The following is a 25,949-nucleotide window of genomic DNA, read 5'->3' as shown; positions in this document are numbered from 1 at the left end:
ATGGACTGAATTCCCCACTCAAAAGACAAAGAGTGGCTGGATACATTTAAAAAAACAAAAAGCAAAAAACAAGACCTAACTGTATGCTGTCCATAAAAGACTCACTTCAGCTTTAAGTTTAAACATAAACCCAAAGTGAAGGGATGGAAAGAGATACTCTGTGCAAGTATATGTTTGAATACATACACACACACACACACACACACACACACACACAGTGGAATACTATTCAGCCATAAAAAATGAAATCTTCCATTTATGACAACATAGACCTTGAGGATACACTAAGTGAAGTAAGTCAGACAGAAAAAGTCACATACTGTATGATATCATTCATGTGGAATCTAAAAAAGTTGAAATCAAAGAAATGGCAGAATGGTAGAAGTTGGGAGGGGAAACAGAGATGCTGATGAAAGGGTATAAACTTCTAGTTATCAAAAAAAAAAACAAAAAAAAACCCCTTCCAATTATAAGATGAGTCAGTTCTGGGAATCTAATGTACAGCAATGATGATTATAGTTAATACTGTATTACATACTTAAAGTTGCTAACAGAATAAATCTTAAATGTTCTCATCATAACAAAGAAATGGTAATTACGTGACATGACGGAGGTATTAGCTAACACTATGGAAATAAACATTTTGTAATATACAAGTGTATCAAATCAACACATTGTACACCTTAAACTTAATACAATGTTCTATGTCAATTATATTTCAATAAAGTTGGAAAATAAAATGAGATAAAAAAATGAAGCCAAGCCAAATATGAATTACAGTTCCGCTATGCCAATGAAACCTTGGGCAAGTTACATAACTTCCCTGTGCCTCAGTTTCCTCATCTGTAAAACAGGGATAATGGATAATAGCTCACCCATAGGGTGGTTATGAGTGTTAAATTAGTGAGCACATACAAATCAGATTAAATAGTTCCTGGTGTGGCAGGCAGAATGCTGGCCATCCTAATGATGCTCAGGTTCTAATCCCTGAAACCTGTAACTCTGTTACTTTACATGGCAAAAGGGACTTTGCTGATGTGCTTAATTTAAGGATTCTGAGATGTGAAGACTGTCCTAGAATATTGACAGGCCCGATGCAATCACATGGGTCCTTACCCACGGGAATCAGAGTCAGAGCAGATACAAAGAAGAAGAGGAGGCCAGAGTGATGCCATGCTGGAGGGGACCTGGAACCAAGGAATGTAGGCAGCCTGTAGAAGCTGGAAAAGATGAGGCAATGGATTCTCCCCTAAAGCCTCTGGAAGAGAGGAAGCCGTGCCAACACCTTGATTTTAGTCCAGTGAGACCCATTTCAAACTTCTGATCCCCAGAACGGGAACACATACATTTTTCTTGTTTTAAGCCACTTTATGCTTAAAAACAAGCAACAATAGGAAAATTATACACCCAGTAAAGAGCTGACCCTATTTAAATAAAGCTTCCACTGGCTGGCCCTCTTAGAGGATGTCTGTCCAAATCCCCATCAGAAGAGCTGGGGAGCTGTAAGCCTCAGCAGCTGAGTGCCCCTGCAACGGAGCAAAGAGAGGTGAGTGCGCGTGACTCCACAACCTATCTCCCAGGGGCATGCCTTGGTCTCACAAAGCTCTACACTGATCTTTGAACAGAGGAGGCAGGAAAATACCTTGTAGTTAAAAATACTTTTCCAGGAAAGAAACAGCAATATCTTCATCTTGGAAGGTTTTAGGGTCAATGAATAAAAAGTGTTTTAAGGCTACTCTGGAGCTGTGGTGGGGCAATCGAAGTCAATGCTGCAATGGCTTGGACCAAGGCAGTAGAGGTGAAGGGAAGCAAAAGGATGGGACAAGACAGAGGAGCTAGGAGAGGGAGGTACAGGGAAAGAAGAAAAATAGCCTTTGTGTTTTGTTTTGTTTTCACTGAGGCTACTGGGAAGAAGATGGGTGGCATTTTAGGGAAATAAGGAGTGAATCCCAGGAAAGGAGCAAAGGGAGAGGCAAAGGTTCTGTTCTGGAACTACGAGACAGCTCAGTGGTGGCGTCGGGAAGACACGTAAGTCTGAAAGTCAGGAGAATCTATATTTGAGTGGTCAGTGCAAATATGAATTTAAAGCAGTGGCTACAAATGGGGATTACCTATAGAGAGTGCACAGATCTGCCTTTAATAATTGTAAAAGGCTCACCAGGCAATTCTCGCACATCTGCAGTTAAGAACCACCGTATTAAAGCTAAATATAAAAACGGTGATTTGGTAAAAGAGAGTCTGTATTTCCAGCAGGGGTGTCACTGTTACTGCAGTAGTTCCAAGTCAGTCAGCTGCTGTTCAACTACGCAGAAAAATCCTGCTATTTATATTTAGTCAGATTGCAGGCACTTAACAGGAAGGAATTTTGGTTTCATAAAATGACAAGAAACCCCTCAAGTGACCACTCCACCCCTTAAGATGTGTAGTGCTGAGGCCAAAAAGAGTGTGAACTGAGACTGTGGCCAAAGTCGTGTATGTAACTCTACATAGTTGTGGCAAGCCACAAACCACAGTGACAAATGACCTTTTAACGGTGTTTTCCAGCCCTGAAGCTTATCATGCCTGAATCTCTTCCAAGGTATTATTGTCTTTGTGCTTCCACTGGTCCATTCAAAGAAATAAATGTACTCACCATATGAGCACAAGGAGCCCGTAATTACATAGCACCTTGCCAAAACACAGGAGCAATGGGCTTTGCCTTGGCGAATCGTTATTCATCGATCTCATACCTGCCTACGTATGACATCAGTAGAGGCTAGTCAGATGCAGGTATACAACAGAAGTGCCAAGTGACGGGGCAGGGAAGAGCTGCGACTTCAAGCTCACCACGCCTTGCCCCGGTAGGGTACCCTCAGGACTCAGACACTGCCCCTGGGTAACAGCTCTGCAGCTGCCGGACTCACGTGCCTCCCAGCCCTGATCTAGAGTAACAACAGGCCACGCCAGTTTCCCACCTTGTGAACCCCATCCTCTCGCCACCTCCAAAACTGGGGTCAGGACTCCAGTTGCTGGCGCTTTGTCTAGGCTCCAAGACACAGCTCCCTCTTCGCCCTATGAGTTTCCATATGTAAACTGAGGTTAGAACCGTAAGGCCCCCACCTGCACTGCCCCAATGCAGCTGGGCAGAATGCACCTCCCGTTGAGGCCGCATTTAGACACCAAGCTATTGTATAGAGTGAGATGGGGCCAAACACGTATCTTTTTTTAAAACGATTATTAGAACAAGGGCTTGTAAGCACAACATGTTTCGATTATCAAATATTTTCATACAACACAGCTTTATGACTTTCAAATACATTTAATAACAGCAATTAAGTGGTGCTAAGCAAATAAGGTGTTGACTAATAAAATTCTTTAATTCAGCACTTTCCCGAACTGTTCTGTGGAACATTTCCTTTCTTTGTATTCTGTTTTTGCAAACTATTTTTTTGAAAACCACATTAATTTTACTTCTACGACATATTTTTAGTGTACTTCTAGTCTTCTACATAGCACTCTGAGGTACCGTCAACAGTGTATCCCGCCTAAGAACATGCATGAATGTTCATAGGATATGCTTTCGGACGGCAACAATTCCCAGGGAACCAGGGTCATGCTGTCTTACGTCATCTGATCAATGACTGCTGGTCTGTGCTGCTAATCTGTCCTATATTTTGTGAGATATGCCTGTCTTTAGGCACAAGGGTTGTTATTATGTACTATTTATACCACCTAAATCCATTCTGCATGGAAGAATGGCATATATTGTATTTTAGGATCTGATGATAAAAGTTCCATCAACATAAGTTTACCCAAGTAATTTTCAGAAACACAACTTTAATGTAAAAAGAGAACAACTGTCGGTAGTGGAAAAAGCAAATCAACCTAAACAGTGTTAGCTTATTAAAATAAATGCAACTGACATGTCTAAGATGTTTTTTCATACAGAAAAGTTTTGGGGGCCTCTGAAGACAGTGTTGTCTTAAGAAGATAATCAGCCTGCTTCCAATCTTATTTATACTAATTATTTTCTGAATAAGCCCTGTCTATTCCTTAGGAGAAAGGTGAGTGTCTAGGCAAGCTCCATCTGAATTATTATAAATTCTGAATTTCCTAACTTTTCATTTCAAGCAGCAAAGATTCTAAAGTTTTAAAAATCCTTTCCTACAAACTTTATAAAAGTCCATCTGAGCCATTCAATCTACAACGGCAAGGTGGGGCATGGTAAACACCACAGAAGCAACAAACATAATAGTACGGCACGATAGGATATGTAAAAATATATTGAAAACAAATTTCCAAGTATCGTAAAATCAGCTATAAATATGAGTTAAGGATACAAATGTCTTGGATTCTTAAGTCTTTTTTTCTTTCTTTTAAACAATTATTGATTAGATCTTTTCCCTAAAAGTTGTAAGAAATATAGTGCATTTCAAGTATTGTTGTCATTGGGCCCTATAAGTTTTCAAAAAGTTGGCCTTGGGCCATAGACCGTTCTTATCTCTTCAGTTTGGGGGAAGGGTATGGTCAGCCACTAATCAAAAAGGAAGGGCTCTTCTTTACTATCAACAAGAGGCAGTTCCAGGGTACTCAGAAATCTGTCTGATCTTCAAAACAACCTTGAGCTATGAAGCCCCTATTTCAAGTGTTGCCTTTTGATCTTTAATAAATCCATCTCTCTTCAACTCTCCCTCCCTCCCCCTTACTCTCTCCCTATATCTCTCCCTCTATCTCTCTCTCTCTCTCCCTCCCGCTTTCTTTCACACACACACACACACACACACACACACACGGTAATCTATTTTCTGTTCTTATAACCTAGAAAAAAAAATCATTTCACTCCATAATTTGGGCCAAAAATGAAAAGGGTCTTTTTTAGTTTCTTACTGAAATGCTTCTTTGAAATCCTTCCTTATGATAGTCTTATCTTTTCTTAGGTATGCTGATCAATGAGCTGGTTTCTGACAATTTGAATACAAGCTGCTTCATTTTATTAGCATCTGCTACACAATCATCTTAATAGGAGAAGCATAGCTTTTGGCTTTAAGAAATGTTCCTTGGCTGTCTGCTCTCTTCTCACAAAGCACAGTCCCGAGTGAGCTCATCCACTCTGACTATGCTGACTACCAGGTCAGCATCTCCCGTCGCTCACCTCTCACTCGGGCACTGCAGCCCACTTGGCTATCCTACGAACATCTACCTCATCATACGTGAACCTGAGGTTGGCGCCCCAAACCAGGTTATCTTCCAAACTATCCCTTTCTGCAAAGGGTATCAGCTAATTCTCCAAATACCCCAAAGGAAAAAGGTGGGAAAAATTGTTCCATTCAAGCCACATCCATCATTACCCTTTATAAAAATGTTAGAAAGCCCTGATGCTTCTTTTTACATAAAGTCTGCATATTTTCCTCTTCCTCTTAATTCTAGCCATTTTGATACTGGTATAGGGATTTAGTGCCTTATGTCTGTATTACCTTAAACAGATTCTCAGCTGCCTTCCTGCTTCTGAGTCTTCCTACACACTGCTACCAGAATAATCTAGATTGAATACTCTTAGCTCCCTTCCAGGTCTAAAATTTTCTATGAAATTAATTCTCCAACATGGCTTTTCTCAAGCAGCTTCCTAACATACTCAATAACTTTGAATGGCTCACTACCATCTGACTCATATAACTTCTCCGACCAGCTCCCAGGGCAATTCACAACCTGATCCCGAACTACCTACCATGTTTTCCCAACTACTCTTCACAAGCACTGGAGATTCCAAATCAAACCAATCTCCTCACCTCTTCTCATGGTGCCAGGCTCCTTCATGACCCAAGCCTTAACCTTGATTCTCCACACTCCGAATGTTCCTTCTCCCTCAAAGTCCTACCCAATTAGAAAAGCCGAGCTCTGGTCCCAGGTCCTTTGGTCAACTTGAGCCAGGCCATTACCAGGAATTAGTGCTGAACTTCCTTTAAGGCCTCTGCCCTTATGCCAAGAATAAGAATGAGGGTCATGGACTCTTATTTTATTCTTAGCTCTTATATCCCCAGAACATACAACAACAGTGCCTGGCACTGTTTATGGCTACTCCATAAATCTCTGTTCATTAGAAATAACTAGCATTTACTGAACACATACTAAGTGCCAGGCACTATTCTAGCTTTTTAACACTAACTCTTTTAATGAGTAATCAAATAACACTCAGCTGTCTCTAATTGTTTCACAAATGACAGTCGCATCGCCTCAAATAACTAAGATGCTCTTGCAAAGCAAGAGACATTATCTAGTACATCTATCGTAATTTCCACAGCACTTAACACAAAGTAATTCTTAAATATATGCCGAGTAATGTACAACAGAAAGCAATGAATTACAGGCCAGGATGCATACCCTGGGTATGCTATGACAGGTTATGGGTCCCAGGGCAAATTGATGATGCCTGTTTATGTGTCTCAGTGTCCTTATCGGAAAAAATCAAAGACTAAATTATCTGCCCTGGAAGGACCCTCCCTACTCTAAAATTCTACATATGACTTTATCATATTATGACTTTTCTAGGGGTGCTGGTAACTATTAAGAGAATGACTACCTCCACAGATTCTCAAAATGCAAATTCAGGACATTTTTATGAGAAAGTAATTCTGAGAATAATTCATATTCTCTGGCTTCCATCTTCTAATGTTCCACAGGTAAAAATGTTACCACAAAGGCCAGGACCCACATATCCCACATTCTTCCACACTAGTGGTATGAAGGAACAGGGGTGAATTGCTGCAAAGTCTATCTTCAGCCCCAAAATACAGTCTCATCCTGAAGGAAGAAGAGCTTCGCATTACAAAACACAATCAGTCCTGGAAGAAAATATGTGTTTAAAAGAAAAAAAACACTGGCAAATTCCCTGGCTCTCAAGGCTCCTGATTCAGGACAATGAGGTTCACTGGTGGGACTAGGTCACATCTGGGGCCTGCTCTGCCCTTGGAAAAAGCATTTCATTTCTCTTGACTCCCGAAGGTGACTACCTGCAAAGGAAGCCAGTGAGAAATCCACATGAATGTGAAAAATGCTGAAATGCATACATTTAAAAATGGGAAAAAAATACTTAAAAATCGCAACACCACTCAATGAGACTCATTACACTTATTTTTGTTTGGACTAAGTGTACTGCAATTTAATGATAGTAAAATCTCTGAGGACACAACTGGGGTGGGGGCCTGTGCTAAAAGGAATAAAGAAAGTCACAGGTAATCTTCAAGAAGCATGAAGGCGGCTCAAAATTAGCAGGAATTAATTCCTCTTTGATGAGTAGCAGTCCAGTGCCCCTGTAGACCTGCTAGTTCTCCACCTCCAAGCTGTGCAGCCTTCAGGGTCCCACAGGGGACTGCCCATTTCCATCCTTGATAGACCCAGGCTCTCCCTCCACAATCCTAACTAACCCAAGCTGTCTGATTAGGCCCAGAATGCAGCCCATCTGTGAATTACAGCCAATCCAAAATACAATAAAGTCACGGTTTTCAATCTTGAGACTATGGATCAATTTTGCACAGTTCGCGCCCCAGAACCCCCCATCCCAGAGCAGTCCTATAGTGAGAAGCCTGCAGGCTGGACAGAAGAGAAACAAACTAAACATGTCAAGCGTGTCCATGCTCCAGCACAGAGGTTCCCCCAAGGATACGTGGAAATCTATGAAACATGTGTATAACACCAGTTTTAAACCACACTCTTAAAATACAAACTAAGTTTCGCTAATGCTTATCTAATAACCAGGTGACAAGAATTTTGTTTCCAATACACACCTCTGCTTCAACAGATCGAACCACACTATTTGCCTCTAATGTTAATAATAGAGAAATACAGTTTAAGTCTGGGACTGGCAAACTTTTTCAGTCAAGGGCCAGACAGCAAATATTTTAGGCTCTGTGAGCCAGAGAGTTTCTGTGGCAAATACTCAGCTCTGCTCCACGCGTGTGGCACAGAAGCAGCCAGGGACGATTTGTAGAGAAATGAGTGTGGCCACATCATGAAATATTTAACCATTTGAAAGCATAAGAACCATTCTTAGCTTGTGGTCCCCCAGATTTGGCCCACAGTTAGCTGACTTAGGCAGAGTTCAAGACCAGAGACTTTGGGGACAAAAGGAAAGGAAGGACAACATTCGCCAAGAACTTCATTCTCTTCCTACCCCACTTCTGTGGTCCTTTCTTTAAAAAAGGCTATTTAAAACAAAATGAATTGGACAAGAGGGAAATCATCCACTTTATTTTCCAGTTTCTGTTCCTGCTTTTTCTCAAGAAGGAATACAAAATGCAGTAACTCGAATCATCAGAATTAACAGAAATAAAGCTTACTTAAGAAAACTTCAGACATCTCAAATTATGTTTGTGTATGACTTTTACACCACCTTATTACTGAACAGCATTATCTTTGTTCTTCCTATGCTAAAAGATAAGGGGAATTAACCTCTAATTCAACTGGCAAAAAGTAAAAGATCTATTTACTATCACTTGGCCATAAAGTTTTTCTCAGAATAATATATTCAATTTTTTAAAAAGGAAATTTCATTATAAAAATCCTCTACTTTTTCTTTAATTTGCCTATGAACATAATATCTACCCTTGTATTTTCTGTAGTATACTGGAATTTAGAATCCTGAAAACGTAAGAGCATTTTTAGGCATCCGGAGAAAGGATACATTTCAATCATCATACAATGCTAGTTATCCTTTTAAGTATTAGAACTAAGCCTCTGATCATTCCTTCCCAAAATGCAAAATGCTAACAAAGTGCCAGGGGTATAAAGAATAGGCCTTTGGTTAGACTGCTGCCAATGATTTTCAACAGGGTTAATTTTTTTCTCCCCCAGAGGAGATTTAGCAATGTCTGCAGACATTTTTCATTGCTACAACTGAGAGAGGGAAGAAGGTGTTTCTGGTTTATATGGGTAGAAACCGGGAGGCTGCTAAGCATTCTACAATACGCAGCCCCCACACCAAAGACTTACCCAGCCCCGAATAGCAATAGCTATGAGGCTGTAAGGCAGTCAAAGGTAGAGTATGGAAGTTTGAAGCTAAAGTGCTTCAAAGTTGGTCTTTTATTTGGAAAACGCTGTGTCAGATTTACAAATTCAACATATTTCCTAGATACCAGCTATGAGCTTTTCTGCATAAAAGCACAAATAACATTACATTAAATACACTACCTCACAACAGAGTTACGTTACAACCTCAAGAGACTTGGTTCATTCAAATCAAATGATTTATTGCCTATCAGAAGGCAAATTTGGCAATACTCAAGCACGAAGTCTGAACTCCACTGAGTTCAATCAACCCTCAAATTTGTTTGAACCTCAACATGGTTTCAGCCTTAAAATTAGCAGCTTGGCTTGAAATTTACAACCGAAACAGAAACCAATTTTAGTCAAAATGGTCTGCCTCTGTGCTCCTTATCAACCTGGTAATCACAACTATAACAAGAAGCAAAACTCATTCTTTGGGAGTTCTTCCTCCTCTCTTCAGTGCTATGTGTACTGTAAAAGCTGATGCTACCAGGAACTTGACCACCAAGACAGAAGGGCCCAAAAGCACAGGTAAGGCCTGTATAACCCAGCAACCAGAGATCCTATCCCAAGCTACTGAATATCTTCACATTCTCTTAAAGATCTTTCTGAAGAGAGTTAAAAGTAAGACCACTGGCTCAAAAACATGAAAACTCAAGCAGGGGATGAGCAGCTGCTATTGAACTACAACTACTAGGAAAAATCTCAACACTTACTCCAGTCTGTCAAAAAAAAGGCCGTTTTAACAGCTATCACAAAATACAAAAGCTGACTCAAAGTTAAAACAACAAAAAAAGTGGTAATTTTAGTCAATTTGCCCACAGCCCAGATACCCCTTAATGTTAATTAATGAGTCAGAGAGATGATGCCCTTCAAATAAATAAGATTGCAACATCTCCCAAACAAAAGTATTTGTTTAGGCCCTGAGAGCAGGGCTGACCTGGGCACAAAATTCAATTCAATTAAAAAAATAATAATAAACTTAAGCCTTCAGACTAGATGCACTCTTGTCACAGTTGGTGTATAGGAAGTGAGCTTGGGTCTTCATGAAATATGCTGGGCAGGGATCCTGCAGAATTGCTGACCTCAAGGGGCATGGTGGAGACCGGCCTCTCCAGATGCTTCCATGTTCTTGCATTCCTCCTTCAATGCCTGCTTGCCACCACTTTCAAAGTTCCACCACTTGCCAAAGTCACAGATCTCAAACATTATACCCTCCACAATGAAACTAACTCCCTTATACACCCTTGCACAAACCCCAGTGAAAAGTGCTATACTTATGGAGTGCACTAGAGTATAGAGAAGCAAGCATGATCACGTTTTTCCATGTATCATAAGATTCTCAGATTTCTGAAAGAAAAAACAACTGGAAGACTAAAGTCAACTTTTATTAAACATCAACTATGGACTCTTCAAAAAGTACTAGAGATGTAGAGCATTTAAGCATATTTTTATATGTGTTTATGCACAATGACAGTTAAAATCCAAAAGGCCTGGGTGGCACAGTCCGTTAAGCATCCAGTCTCTTGATTTTGGCTCAGGTCATGATCTCAGGGTTGTGAGATCAAGCACGGAGCCTGCTGAAGATTCTCTCTCCCTCCCTCTGCCCCACCCTGCCTCTAAAAAAAAAAAAATCCAAAAGGCATAAAAGACTCCAAATTCCAAAGTCTTTTAATCAAATATCTTAAAGACATTCTCACTTTCTTGCTTAATAATTATCTGGGCAAAGATGAAGTCTGAACTTCACTTTCACATTTTCCATCAGAGTTCCAATCTCTGAAGACACTTCTAAGAGTTAATATTAATCCGGGGTGCCTGGGTGGCACAGCAGTTAAGCGTCTGCCTTCGGCTCAGGGCGTGATCCCAGCGTTATGGGATTGAGCCCCACATCAGGCTCCTCCGCTATGAGCCTGCTTCTTCCTCTCCCACTCCCCCTGCTTGTGTTCCCTCTCTCTCTGGCTGTCTCTATCTCTGTCAAATAAATAAATAAATATCATTAAAAAAAAATATTAATCCTTATGGTCATAGTCTACACTAGTAATTTAAAAATTGATCATCTGTTAATTAATAGGAGATCTATTACACACAATGCAGAAAGTAAGCAACTTGTGAAATCTGCTTATAAGAAATGATGAAGAATTTCAGTACCTTAACAATGCCTCTCTTTTCCATCTACTCGAATTCTTATATTACCTCAAAGCATCTTCAGGGAATTAGGCCCTGGTCAGCCTCTCAACTGCAGTGTAAATTTTTAATAATTTTTCTAGCTGAGATTTATTAACCCTGAAATATACACAGAAGCTAACACAAACAAGGCTGCCTGTTGCTTCCAAGCCTCAAAGGAATTCCTCCGAGGAACAAAGGGAAAAGCCTTCCAAAGACTATATCAGAGGTAGGCTGTTCCTCTTTCCTCCAGGGTGGGAAAAACGGGAGCACCCAGAGTTGGGCCTACTGCCACCCCAGAGTCTGGCCAAGTGGTGAAAAACAGAGTTGTAGCAGGAAGGGAAAAGAATGAAAGCCAGAATAATAGCAAATAGATTGTTTTCCATCTAGGATGGTTTGAAAACATACCTTGCTTACCAAATGGACTATATATATAACTGAAGTTTCCACATTGACTTAAAGAAACTAAAATCCTTAATCCTAACCTAAAATTCAACAGAAATCAATCCCTTTCTAGATAAATCATTCTCCTAGACACCAAAAATGATATATAGTGATGGACTAGCTTGCTTCAAATTCACAGAAAATGTGTTATCTATTGCAAGCTAGTTTTGTTATGCATGGTGTTCTCATCAAATTAAGGTTTACATGGGATTTAGAAGTAATGAAAAAAATAAAAACAACCCAAAGGCTGGATGCTGTGCTGCGTAATGGTTTTCATTACAATGTTTAGCTCTAAAGTGAGCGACAAGACATTCTGGGAGAGGTATAAATCTCAAATGTTAAATGTTTCAGAAAAAGGAGCACATTTGTTAGAGCTTCATAATGAAAGTTCCTTTAAAAAAAAAAAAAGGTCATAAGCTAAGGAACCACAGAGTAACATGGAAATTATCTTCCACATCAGATCTTTTCTGCAGGCAGACTGGGACCTAAAAGGTAGGCAAAGAATTACTAAGAGTATAGTATAGTGGCTGAAAGCCTAGACTCCAAAGGCCGCCTGTTCAAATCTCAGCTTTTAGCTGTGTGACTTTGGGCAAGTTAATCTCTCTGTGCCTCAGTTTTTTTACCTACTGGGTGGTGGGGATGGAGTTTCTCCTGTAAGACACATAGGTTGATGTCAGGCATATAAAAGTTAGGTTTACAGAGTGCTTATTCTGCCCACCTGTTTGGGGATTGAGTGGTTCTCCAAAACTAAATCAGCAAAAAAGTGCTTTCTTCCTGAACCGAAAACCCAGTCCTGAAAATCTGAGAATGTCAACCTTAAGCACAAAAAGCTCCACCTTCCAAATCCTCTCCCCTTGCACACAAAACAATACAGACAAGAGCCTTCTCTTCCAGCAGCCACTGTCACTTTCCATCAAATGCATTCTGCTCTATGCAGAACTTAAGCCCCCTGAGGAGGACTAAGGCTGGATATTAAAATATTGGAATTAACTTTGCCTAAGATTTCCCAGTAACTGAATGAGTCACTCACTTCTTTAGAAACAGTAAAATGTCAAGGTTGCCAGAGAACCCCAGCCCCAGATGTTTGCATAAATCATTTCCAAGTGATCGTCAAGCCAAAGCCAAAGATCATTATTCAAGATAACAGCTTAAATAAAATATATCAGCTTTTATGAATTTTCCTGTAATGAAAAAAATTCTGAAAATGTGGTATGGGGGGTGAATCACAGCAAGTTTAGCTGCCAAATTATACAACATATTAAGCAAGGCTTAGAACTCCTTTTGCTATGGCTTCAGAGGGTTTACCCGATTTTAAACTTTTATTCAGTCTCATCAACAAGCACTGGACAAACTCTAAAGTCAAGATTTAAAGACATTCCATAGTGCTTATCTCACTGTATTTTCTCCATCATACTAAGAGAAAAAGCTTTTTAAAATTTTTGACACATGTTTACAACAGTATTTTTAACACCTTTCACCTGCAAAATATTTTGAGGGCTCTGTATCCACAAAGAGGTCTTTTTTGCACTTTGAGAATTCTAGTAAAGTTAGTAGTTTAATTTCAATTAAATTCAAGCCTTTTGCCTCAGCACATCACAAGAACAAATGGCAAGCATACTCTCTGGTCACTTATGTTGTCACAAAAGAAAGAAAAACCCCCGTCAACTTGTTCAGTATCTCCTAGTCAAGCAGTTGTTGTATCAGCTTGTCACAGTTTCGAGTTCTGCAGGCTCATTTATTAGAGGATACTACATAACACCCAGTTTTCACTAAAATTTCTGAAGAGTACAGGTCATGGGCAAAGAACTTCAAACATCTCACAGGCGGCACGGCATCTTTCCAAACAGAGCCGACTGTCTGTTTGCTTATTTTTAGTAACTTTATATAAAAGACTTAAGACGGGTGGTTTCCCAACTCGATGGAGAATTTGACCACTGGGCGCAGGACTGAGCGCCCCACAGCTTCGGGCTGGAGTATAACACGCGCTTCCCTGCTGGGCTCCCACGTCTGCTCCAAACAAACCCTATGTAATAGCTGAAGAATGACGACACTAAAATCAAACCTACATATTCACATCTAAGAGGTCTGCAACACGTAATAAACTTTTGCTTATTTCTCCAGAGACAGTGGGGTGAAAAAACAGACCAGATGGGGTCTGTTTGATCAATTTCCGTGACTGGGGGCGCTCGGGGGCGGGGGGGGGGCTGTGCAGCTTAACCCTGTGTGGGCCGAGGGGCTGCCCAAAAGCGGTAACCGGGCGCTGCGCCGGTTCTCCAGCCGGCAGGTGCCCGAGGCCACACCAACAGGCCCGACTAGGAGTGAGGGAACATGGCCACTAGCCCTGAGCTCGATCCCGCCGCCGCATGCCGCCCGGCACTTTGTTAACTCGGGCGCGCCTGGGAGGAGGCGGCTCCCGGGTCGCGGTCACCGCCGTCCGCAAGCTGCAGAGCCCGGGCTGGAAGAGGATCGGATCCTCCGGTTCGGCCTCACCCTGCCCCAGCGCAGAGGCTCGGCAGGAGGGAGAGGTCGCGAGGCAGCGGGGAACTACGGGCCCCCACGCCTACCTTCGTGGAGCCCGACGCCGGTGCTTACCTGGGGAAAGGAGCCCTCGCGGCGCGGGCTCTTGGGGTAATCTAAGTGACCCCGGTCCAGCATCAGGTAGAGCGAGAAGATCACCACACAGAAGATCGCGCTGCCGAACACGGTGAACTGGCGGCTTAACTTCATTTTTCCTCGATAGACTCGAGGCCAGGACACTGTCCTCACCGAAGAAGGAAGCGGGCTGTGGACTCCTGCAAGCGGCCGCCGGAGGCTCCCTGCTCCCGGGCTCCTGCTCTCTGCGCTTTTGGCTGCGGGTGCGGATCCCGACCGCGCTCCGCACCCTGTCTCCGGCGCCGCCACACGCCCTCGGCCTTCGCCCGGGCCCACCGCCCTCCCTGGGGTTGGGCGTCTCTCCTAAGCCGAGACCCGCCTGCAGCCCGGAAGGAGCCCCCGCAAACTTGATCTAGATCTCAGCGCCCGCACCCGGTAGGGCGCGCAGGGCAGGCGAAGAGGTCGCTGTCCGGACTTCCTGCCACCGCCGCCCCGACCGAGTCAGCAGGAAAAGTTTTCTCGACGAGGGCAGGCGTGTCCCCCTCACCCAGGAGGTGCGGGATCAGTGGCTTTGGGGTCGACAGCACCGAGATGGGTCCGAACAGCCCAGGGGAAAGGAACCGGGTCGGGAGGAGCCGAGCCCCACAACTTAGCGCCGGGACGGCCAGGACCGCCCCCGCGGCGCCGCCCCCGCCAGAGCGCCTTCCTGCTGCTGCTACCGCCGTCAGCGCCACCGCCGCCGCCGAGGCTGGGCCGGGGTGCACCCTGGGCGCGGGGACGAACGGATCCAGCAGGAGTTTCCTCCGAGCGCGCGCCCGCCCGCCGGCCTCTCCCGCCCCCCGGCGCCCCTTCCTCTCCCCTCCCGGACCCGGGCTGCGCGAGGAGGGCGCAGGGGGCGGGCGGCGGCGGCGGCGCGCGGAGGAGGAAAAGGAGCGCAAGGAGAGGAGCGTCCCCGGAGAGAAGCCCGCTCTAGCTGCAGCCGCGAGTCCCCTCCCTCCTTCCCGCCCCGTAAATGCGGAGATGGCGGCGGCAGCTGCTAAAGGAAGCGCCGGTTCTCCAGCGCCACTCGGCGCTCCTACACCGCCCACCACGAGCAGGAGGAAACAGCCGCTGCGAAGCGGCTGCTGGGTCAATAGGCGCCCGCAGCCCCCGAGCCGAACAGGCGACTGGCCCCGCCCCCTCTCGACGCGCCGGAATAGGGGCGGGGCCTCCGGCGCCCAATCACAGTGCGCCGCCCATCGGGCCCGCCCAGCGCCCGCCTCCCTGCGCCCAGGCGGAGAGAAGACCTCAGAGGGCTTTTGTGAGCTGGCAGGCAGCCTGAGTGGAAGTGAGGCCCTCAGAGGCCTTCAGGCGCCAGCAGCCCCGGTTCCACAGGGGCTGAGCTTTCTCCCCACTTCCTTTTTGCTGCCCAGGTTTCCTGTCCTTGAGAACCCGGGCCTGGCGTGCCTGGGACGGCAACTCGGTGAGGGGCTGTAGGAATAGAGGGAGAAAGGGGCTTTGCGTTCTCTTCAGACTCATCTTTTCCTCTGTTGCTTTTGGTGACTTCTTGGTGAAACCTGAGGGAAAGGAGACTGCCAAACGACAGCTGGCTACAGAGTTTCTGAGTGGAGTCTAAGAAGTGATGCTTATGCGGGTTATTGCTCTGTTGCCGCGCTGTTCCAAATCCGCCCTTTTTGACTGCACGGTGAAAATGGATCTGGGCCCTTTTAAGTAAGTTTTCCTTTGCTAGCAGCCACTGAGGCTTTTTCAGTAGAGGGCGCTGAAGAGACATTACAGGAAGAAAAGGGTTTTTCTTTTTCTTTTTTTTTTTTTTAATTTAAGATTTTATTTATTTATTTGACAGAGAGTGAGAGAGACAGCCAGCGAGAGAGGGAACACAAGCAGGGGGAGTGGGAGAGGAAGAAGCAGGCTCATAGCGGAAGAGCCTGATGTGGGGCTTGATCCCAGAATGCCGGGGTCACACCCTGAGCTGAAGGCAGACACTTAACAACTGCGCCACCCAGGCGCCCCAGAAAAGGGTTTTTCTTGCTGGTTTTGGTGTATGTGTAGGTGGGCGCTTGCAGCATACCTGGCTTTCTCCAGTGCCAAGTTCCAATAATGCTGGGCGGGACGTTTACCGGCTCATCCTTAACTCTAGTGGTTCTGTAGTGGATGCGCTACGGTGAGCCACTACCCCATGAATAGCTTTCCAGGCTCTCTAGAGACAAGATTTGTAGTAAGTTCCACAGGGCATATTTCTGCAGGTGTTACTTCTTTGCCATTCGGTGAGCCAGAGTGAGGGGACTCTTCTCTCTCCAATAAAGTCTGGACAGGTTGGGGAGCTCTTCTTGGGGAACTTTAGCTCCCACCCAGGGGTTAATTATAAGGTTAGCTCCGTACAACTGCTATTTGTATATTCTCTTGGGTTGTCTTCCCACTAGTGCATCTCTCATTAATCCTCTATTATAGTTTATAATCATTTTGCTTAAGCCTTTTTATTTTTATTAAGTGTTACCTGTAACCCCAAGAGATAGCCTTGGAAAGATGGGGTTAGGAATTTGGTTTGATTGGGCCTTTGGCTTGAGCTCAGTGCTGAGGTCCTGGCCAAAGGGAAATAAGATGTGAGTGACTCATGGCACACAGGGCATTCCAATTAATTAATTGCCTGTAGCTGATTGTGATGAAGTACCAACTGAAGCATGTGTGTGGGGGGGGCAAGTGGCAGTGACACTTGACAGTTATGGCTATAAGGTGACTGTAAGGACTGTGGCGTGAGATGGATTCTTTTGAGTTCCTTTGAATACTTACAAAGAGAAATGACGAGCACAGATCAAAGTTATGGCTCAAGAACCGGAGAGCATCTGTAACAATTCTAAAAGAGGCTCTTATTGGGACAACAAAAATGGTATTTCTAAAAACCGAACACAAAATTTTAATTTTCGGGTTACTGAACTACAACTTGCATTGAATTCACAGATGTGCCAAGTTTCTCACATAAAAGGGTATTGATGATTAAATAATAGGACTTCAAAGCTCAGAATGGGTTGGACCCAGATGAAACTGGCAATCTTGAACCATTAAGTCACTCTGGGCCTCTCTTACCAGCGGAAGTAGGTTGCCCTCCAGTGTCTGAGGAGGTGGGCTTCCTCTGCTTGAAAACTTTGTGACAGCCTCAACCGGGGACGATACCTTGAGAGGAAATTCACATTCTCACAACCCACCACAGTCACCCTCTATTGCCACTATACTCTTAACTAGGGTCGAATCCCAGCATGCTTCTGGGGGAATAGGTGCACACTGGTGAAGGAAGAAATAACTTAAACACCAAAATTGATACATAGGCAAAGAAATACCTCGTTGATACATACACAGAAACCTGGAGAACATGTGTGGGAGTGGCTTCTAAGGGTGTTAGACTATGGAGGATGGAGTAGAACACTATATTGAGCCAAATTTATTATATGGTGTTAATTATATGTTTCAGCTTATGCAGCTAGAGGTGGTTCTAACAGCTTACTTGGTTGATTGATGAAAACTTGGACCCAACTTGTGAGGTTAAGGTGCCCGAGTTTCTCAGACATGTGGAAGAGGGAATCCCAAGATTTAGGGAAATGTTATACTGGATTTACCCTACACGACCTGCATGCCCATTCTCAACTGCATTCCATCAAAGGCCCAGAGACACTCCCTTCACTGAAAAAATGAGAAATAAATTGGTGAGAGGAAGACATGCATCTTCGAAAATCTCTATGGATGTTCCCCTCTGTAGGCCATGTATGACTACAGAGGAGGCAACCACTGAGATAGGGTTCTGGATTTCACTGGAGATGAGAGGACCTGAGAATAGCAGAGGACAAGCAGCATTTAGGCACCAAATATGATGTGGGTCTATTTGCCTTAAAGGGTAGCAGGTGTGTGCAAGCAATCAGATGCCTTAGCTGACAGAGATGCCCTAGAAACAAAGTAGATAGCCAACCTAATAGAGTACTGCTTGATATTTATAATAGCAAAAGCTCTAAGTTAGGTAGGTAAAATCTAACTTGAGTCAGTAGAGTGGACCATCACAGCCTCTCACTCAATATTCAGACCTAAACCAGTTCACAGACCCAGAACCCCTTGATTGAAGGAGAGTCTCCTTCAGGAAGGACCTTGCACAGGTCACAGCAGTAGTACCATTGATAGACCCCTCAGACCATGGTCAGATTTCTGCCATTATGCACAATGCCATAATAAACATCTATTTTTTAATCTTTAAAAAATTGTAAAATATCTCAGTGTTTCACATTGCTTATATTTGGAAATGATATTTTGGATATAATGAGTTAGATTAAATACATTATATAAAATATAATTTTACCAATTCTTAAAAAAAAAAAAAAAGGAAGGATCTTGCACCATTGCTACAGTACACATTTTAAGTGTTCGCCCAAGCCTTCCCCAAAAAGCTGTGTAGCCATCTACTAGAATGGCAGTACCCTGGAGAAAAGGAAATATGCAGATCTCTTGAGGCTTACTAGACACTGGATCTGAACTGATGCTAATCCCTAAGAACATAAAACACCACTTTTATGCTCCAACCAAATTTGGATTTTTATCTTGGTCAGTAGTTAGATGAAGGTTTAGCTCATGTTGGTTCTGTTAGTTCATTTGATCCACACATGAACTTTGTAGTTATGTTCTCAGTTCTAAGACTGTCAGTATCCCCACATTGGCTTTTTTTTTTTTAAGATTTTATTTATTTATTTGACAGAGAGACAGCCCTTCGAGAGAGGGAACACAAGCAGGGGGAGTGGGAGAGGAAGAAGCAGGCTCCCAGTAGAGCAGGGAGCCTGATGCGGGGCTCGATCCCAGAACCCCGAGATCACGCCCTGAGCCGAAGGCAGACACTTAACGGCTGAGCCACCCAGATGCCCCTCCCCCACATTGGCTTTTAACCCATGAGGTGGGGGCCATTATAATAGGAAGAACCAAGTGGGACACTCCTGGAACTTTCACTGTCTTCCAATATCATAAACCAGAAACAGTACCACTAAAAAGGACTTGAAAGAAGCAGGGGTAGTGATACCTATCACACTCTCATTTAACTCACCAGTTTGGCCAGTGCAAAAGTCATATGGATCTTGAAAAATGTGGATTACTGTAAACTTAACCACGAGGTAATTCAGCTGGGGCTACTGTTCCAGGTGTGGTATTTCTGCTGGAACAAATCAGTACAGCACCTGGTACTTGTTACACAGCTACTGATTTAGCTAATGCCATCTTCTCTATACTTATTTATAAAAACCAGCAGAAGCAGTTGGCTCTTACCTAACAGAGCCAATGGTATACCTTCACATTGTTACCTCAGGGGCACATCAGTTCTCCTTATTAATATAGTCTACAGAAATGTTGATCATCTTGACATTCCACAAAACATCGCACTGGTTCATTTTGGTTGTTCATAATGACAACATTATGCTAATTGGACCCGATGAACTGGAAGTAGCAGGTATTTCAGATGCCTTGGTAAGATATATTTGAACTAGAGTGCAGAAGAAAGTCATGAGTATGAGATGATAACTCTTAAAGTGGTCCTCGTATGTCCCCACCTTTAGGGTGGGACAAGTTCTAGGATGGCACAAGCTATACAAAACAAAACAAAAAACAAAAAACCACTGAGAGATGAATCCAAGTAAATGGTGTGGGTTAGAAATGATGAGGATTGGATGGGGCGCCTGGGTGGCACAGCGGTTAAGCGTCTGCCTTCGGCTCAGGGCGTGATCCCGGCGTTATGGGATCGAGCCCCACATCAGGCTCTTCTGCTATGAGCCTGCTTCTTCCTCTTCCACTCCCCCTGCTTGTGTTCCGTCTCTCGCTGGCTGTCTCTATCTCTGTTGAATAAATAAATAAAATCTTTAAAAAAAAAAAAGAAATGATGAGGATTGGAAAAAAGAAAGTGATTTCTGCAGAGATTGGTCATACCAATCATGTGGCTATGGAAGGAAATGAACAGCCCAGCTGGTAGGAGAGGAATACCCTAAATCCTGGGAAGTCAGGGTTTGGGGAAAGAATCATTAAGCCTCTCTTGGCTCTCACTTATAGGACACCTGGCCTGGACTATTATCTCAGAATGCCTTTGTAACCTTGAATACACATTCTTTACTTAAATCCTAGACTCTTAGATGTTAGGACTTAGATCCTTAGTTTTTAGACCTTAACTAAGGACTGTTGCCCTTTCACCTAGATGACCTCCACCTGAGATTGACAGAACAAGATTAATTTTCTGGACATTAATATGGTTCCCCCCAGCTTGATATTACTGCCAGTCCCTTGTGGTTTCTCTATCATCTAAGAAAAAAAGTTTTCTTGTACGTTTTTTCCAGACCAGAGCCACTGCTGAATTTAACTCATTGCTGTATCTATCATTCCCTCCTGACCCTACTGACAAAAACTTAACAGATTTTCCTTCAGACACTGAAGAATTAAACCTTGACCCCCATGTCAGCAAAATGCCACTGCCGAAGTCACTACCAATTTCGGTATTAACAGAATCTAGTTCACCTGGAACAGTCTATACCATAAGGGCTAGACTGGTTGGCTCTCATAGACAGATTGTCCTCTTCAGAAGCAGCACTGCAGCCTGCTTTGCAGGAAATTGTTTAGCTCTAATCAAGGAGTTTGTCCACCATAGGGGACACAAAATTGACCTACCCTTGTTGTTATAAATGACACTTATACTCCTAATACAGCTTATGCCCCCAATAGGGTACTTATGTAGACATCAGACCCATACTTGCCTGACAAACATAAACCAGTGTAAAATCTCTAATACAAGTGATTATAAACAATCATGTTGCCCTAGACCTCCTGATGGCCAGTTAAGGGAGAATATATTCAAATGCCAACACCTAGTACTGCACTTAGATTAATGAATCAGGAAAGGTGGAACAATTATCTTCTACCTTAGGGAGAAAGCAGTATGGCTTTCTCAGGTCAATATCAACAACGCCTGAGACATACTTAACTGTCTTGGCTCTGGATGGGGAACCTATTTACAATTTATCCTTCAGGTTAGCCTGACCATCTTGTTAGGAGTCATAGTCACGGTCACTTTCATCTGCTGTGGCCTAAGATGAATGGAAAATATTTGGTTCAAGCCCCTACCATCAATCAGTACAGTTAATTAGGTAATCTCATGGGTGGCCTAAACTCCTGAAAATAATTCTTACTTCGATACCTGGAAAGGTCAGAGGTGGAGTTATTGGGGTACAGCCCAGCCACCACATGACCTTCCATGTCTTCACATAATCCAGACAGGCATGTCTGATCAGTCTTGGTAGAATGCCCTGCAATTCCTCTGTGACCAAGGGGAGATAAGCTTCTTGTGAGCAGCAGACTTCTATCAAACCATTTCTTATCAAGCTCCCTAGTTTCAGTAGAGCATAGGACTTTCCATCTTACTCCAACCCACTTCAATTCTAGCTTTAAGCATAGGACTTTCCATCTTACTCCAACCCACTTCAATTCTAGCTTTAAGCTTCTGTGTTAATCTAGAAACTGTCAGGCTATAGGTTAGATGGCTTCTCAGGAACAGATCAACCCATCACCTCTGTCTCTCTCATTAGGTCCTTGCAGTTCAGTATCATCCTGTGGAGATAGAGATGTGGGGAGGTGACACTATGCTGATATTGTTTTTGCTATGTAAGTAATAAATTACCTTATTCCAGTTGAGCCTATTGTCATTTTACTGGCTGAATCTCTGAAAGTGTGGCAAGCCAACCTAGTAGCTTCAGTAGGAATCCTTGTGGGTCTGTTAGCTACCACACTGTTGCTTAGGGACTATTCAACCTCTTGTTAGAAGGGTAGTATTTTCCTAATCTGAAGAGTGAGTAAAGCCATTCTAATACAGGAGGAAATGCAGAAAAACAGGGTGAGCAGAATCAAGACTTTGACATACTGGGGCAACCAAAGCCTACAGGGTTGGAACAAGTGGAGAAAGAGATTGAAGACACAGGAAAAAGAAGAGTTAAGTGAAAGATCAAGGTGGACAGTGATGGGGACCAATAGCCCTGGAGGAGAGAATCACTCTGGACAGGAAGAAGACCCCACCCCTCCCTCTGAGGCCAAAGAAGTCAGCCTCCTCCCTGTCCCTTCCTATCATAGAGCTCCTGTGGTCTTCTGGCCTCTTACCAGGACTCCTGACTTATCCTACTGTCACCACTTTTCCAATGATCCAGGTTTGTGAAAATGCCTGTCAGACATTCTTGCCTAAAATCCATCAGTAGTTTCCCAGAGCTTTCAGATCCAATTCTAATCACATTAGTATGAACCCTAAGTTTCTTCAAGTTCTGACTCCTGCCTTTCTATCCAGCCTATCCCCCTACCCCCAGTCTTTCACACATAGTCCTCACAGTGGTCGTGCTGAACAACTTGCTTTCTCCCTGTTGAGTCAAGCAGACAGGGCCACTGGGTATGGTTGTACAGACCATACATAGAACATCTCTAAGAGGTGCTGTATGTATTGCTGATATTGTCAATTTGTGTAGTTATTAGAACTATCTTCTGGAAGATGGCAGTAGACTATCTTATTCTAATGAAATTAATATGACAGTTTTGTGATATATGGAAATAAAGTACTTTGAAGAAAGGCCCAATTTTATAACAACTTGAACAAAGGTGCACCTGAAATCCTTGGTATAATTCCTTATGTTTAGAATGCTTTTCAACAGCCTTGTCCATCAGCAAACTTCTACTCGTTCTACACAAAGAAGCTCAAACACTATCTCTACCTCTTCAAATATTACCAGGTATTTGTTATAACTATTTCATGGTCTGGAAATATTTGTGTTCTTATCCCTTCTCTGAAATGTTTAGTGTTGTGGGGGTTTTTAAAGATTTTATTTATTTATTTCAGAGAGGGGGTGGGAGAGCACACATGCAATCGGGGGAGTGGCGGAGGGAGAGGGAGAGAGAGAATCCTAAGCAGACTCCCTGCTGAGCACAGAGCCCAACACAGGACTCTTGTCTCACAACCCTGACCATGACCTGAGTGGAAATCAAGAGTCAGATGATCAATTGACTGAGCCACCCAGGCGCCCCTAGTGTTGTGTTTTTAATATTTATCTTTATTCATTTTATCTTGAATGAGCACATGAGGTGTTCTGGATCAGAGGCAGATTTCTTGCTACCCCAGAGTAGATAAGAACTGCATGCTCCACTCTCCCAGCTTGCTTCAGGTCTTACCCTGGGGCGGTATTATGAAAGCCAATGAAAAATTTTCTACATGAGTGGCCAGATACTCTATAGACAAGGGACAAGAAGAAGTGATTTTTCTATGTTTATGAAGATAAAGGATGCAACTGTTCCTCCTCATCTGCTGAAAGGGTCTCCTTTCTCCAGATGTTTCTAAGCTCTAGGGCCTTGTTCCTAGTTGGACTTTAAATAACTGTAAAGATAACACTCCAGTCTCCCCAGCACCTTCAGAACTAACCTAGGTGCCTATCCCATGATACAATATTTTGCTTTGGGGAAGATAAGAGTTTTATTCGCCCTTTGGATCAGGGCAATTAGCTCTGCCATTAGGGAAACAAACAGCTACAGATCGAATCCTTATGATATGAGAAAATGTATCTAGGAAAAGTAAAAGCAAACATTCTCTATAGTGCACATGTTTCTGTGGCTTAGGAGGCTAGAGCTTTTTACATGAACACTTAAAAAAACAGAATTTTTATTTTACCCTCTCTGGAAGCTGCGTGAGGGCAGGGCCCATATCGTAATGATTCAATCTTGTTCCTTCTCCAGGACACATAACTTTTGTGACTTTGGGAAAGTTATATGATATCTCCAAAGCTCCATTTTCCAACATGCCACATTGGGATACTTAATAGCCATTTTTCAGCATTTGCTGTAGGATTACAAGAGGTAACAAACAATATGTTAGGAGAGCATTCCCCAGATACCTTCCATTTTCTCTGCAAGAGGGGAAAAGTAGTCCCATGAAAAAGTGAGTAGGGTAGAGAACATTTGAAATAACCATTACAGGAAGTGGATAATGGAGTCCACATAGGTAATTTGGACAACACTGATATGTCATGGAGCAAGTCTACGATTTTCTCTCCCTGGTATTGCTCCATAGCTTCAGAACCCAAGGAAAGTTGACTGTGAGGATGATCCAGCAAGAGCCCTTTGTATCAGGATGCAAGAGCAATAGCCATGTGAGGTGTGCTCGGGGTAGGAACATATACTATTTTCCCTACCAACATAAATACATTTTAGTAGCTGAGGTTTGTTAAAATGGGCAATCAATGTAATCTTGAACGGGAATAGAGCCTGGGATGAGGTTTCTGGAAGGTATGAGGTCTAGCTCCATTCTGATTATGATGAGAGGGTCTGTGTCTCTACAAGAGCCTCAGGTTATATTTGGTAAAACTGGCAAATTTATCTCTTCCCCTGCCAGCTGCCACTCTAAGTCTGACTGAACTCTTCAGTTGCCAAAATACATCACATCTAAGATTAAAGTTTGGAAGGGAGTAAGAACTTAAGAAAACTTAATAATTATAATTGCATAAAACTATAAAGGATGGAGGGTTCCATCATTTTATCTCCTACCTGTTGGGAAAATTAGTCTTCCAAGGGCCATGAGCACCTCTATACATTATTTCTGTGTATGCCAAGAATGCAAGACCCTGACTACTCTTTACTTGGGTCAATTTCAGGATTGTGCTTGCAGTGAGCAAACTTGAGCAACCAAGTGATATCTCCTCCCAAACAAATAACAGGCTTGCTTACCAAACACTATAAAAGCAGTAAATTCTCCAAGTTCAGTATTCCTTGGCCTGTGACAGAAATCTGCTATGTGTATGGCATCCATCTGGACCACTTCCTTTAGACCCTCTAGGATTTGGGAGACATGGGAAACTAACCAACATCATGCCCATGCTGCTTTGACATGCTTTAAAAAAAAAAAGATTTTATTTATTTACTTGACAGAAAGAAAGAGCACAAGCAGGGGGAATGACAGGCAGAGGGAGAGGGAGAAGCAGGCTCCCCACCCAGCAGGGAGCCTCATGCGGGACTCAATCCCAGGACCCTGGGATCATGACCTGAGCCAAAGACAGATGCTTAACCAACTGAACCACTCAGGTGCCCCTTGACATGCTTTTTTGTCTCTAATCCAGGCATCTCGTGTTTTCTTCTGGCATCCATGAAACAGTGACAGGCCCAGACCCTTCGCAGATCCTGAAACTACTCACCAGCCTAGGAGAATTATGCCATTGTTGGCATAATCTTCACCTCCCTATGCTTTCCCTTCCATGAAAGGAAGCTGAGAGAGAAGATGAATCAAGTAACATAATAAACTTCTGAGAAGGTAAGGGAAAGAGAGCTAAAGGAAGAGTGCCTTTTCTTCATAGTGTTTCTCACTATTTGAAATTATTTATTGACTTACTTTCTGTCTGTCTCTTCCAGTGGAATGCAAGCTCCTGGAAGTCAGGGACCTTTTGATTTATCACTGTATCTTAATGAATGAAGTCATGTCTAGCAATGTCAAGGCTTAATAAATTTTCATTGAATGAATTAATGATTACTTGGGCCTTGAGCCACTAGTTGGGGTGAATTGGTAGTACTCATAATGGATTGCTCTGGCTCATAATAGAAGTCTATTTGCTCTTGAATGGCATTTAGAGCTATTCCTCTTGTCTTTGTGAATCTTTATGTTCCTCGAAGGGTGTGGTTTTTTTTATAAGTATTTTAAAGAGAATTTCCCCCCAAATTAT

At 43.3% G+C, this 25,949-nt stretch overlaps 2 protein-coding genes across 3 annotated transcripts in view; one reads left to right on the top strand and one right to left on the bottom strand.

Annotated features, from left to right (window-relative positions):
• Nucleotides 1-15,124, bottom strand: part of MAN2A1 (mannosidase alpha class 2A member 1) — a 172,577-nt gene extending 157,453 nt beyond the window's left edge. The window contains exon 1 of the mRNA XM_002919942.4: nt 14,218-15,124. Within this exon, the coding sequence (XP_002919988.2) occupies nt 14,218-14,352 (135 nt within the window). The 5' untranslated portion in view covers nt 14,353-15,124. The remainder of the gene's footprint in view (nt 1-14,217) is intronic.
• Nucleotides 14,781-25,550, top strand: LOC117801545 (atherin-like). Of its 2 annotated transcripts, none has more exons than XR_004624181.1 (2): nt 14,781-15,927; nt 25,353-25,543. XR_004624181.1 is itself a non-coding variant. In XM_034656607.1 (2 exons), the coding sequence occupies exons 1-2, from the start codon at nt 14,809-14,811 to the stop codon at nt 25,388-25,390; spliced, it is 909 nt and encodes a 302-aa protein (XP_034512498.1). In that variant the 5' UTR covers nt 14,781-14,808; the 3' UTR covers nt 25,391-25,550. The 2 variants fall into 2 exon arrangements, 1 of the variants encoding a protein (XP_034512498.1); XM_034656607.1 differs by having other exon boundaries at nt 14,781-15,679; nt 25,353-25,550.
• The last annotated feature ends 399 nt before the right edge of the window (nt 25,551-25,949 follow it).

This window comes from Ailuropoda melanoleuca, chromosome 3 (genome assembly GCF_002007445.2).
Source record: "Ailuropoda melanoleuca isolate Jingjing chromosome 3, ASM200744v2, whole genome shotgun sequence".
Taxonomy (NCBI): Eukaryota; Metazoa; Chordata; class Mammalia; order Carnivora; family Ursidae; genus Ailuropoda; species Ailuropoda melanoleuca.
Note: the sequence above shows the minus strand (reverse complement) of the source record. Positions and strands in the feature narration are given on the sequence as shown.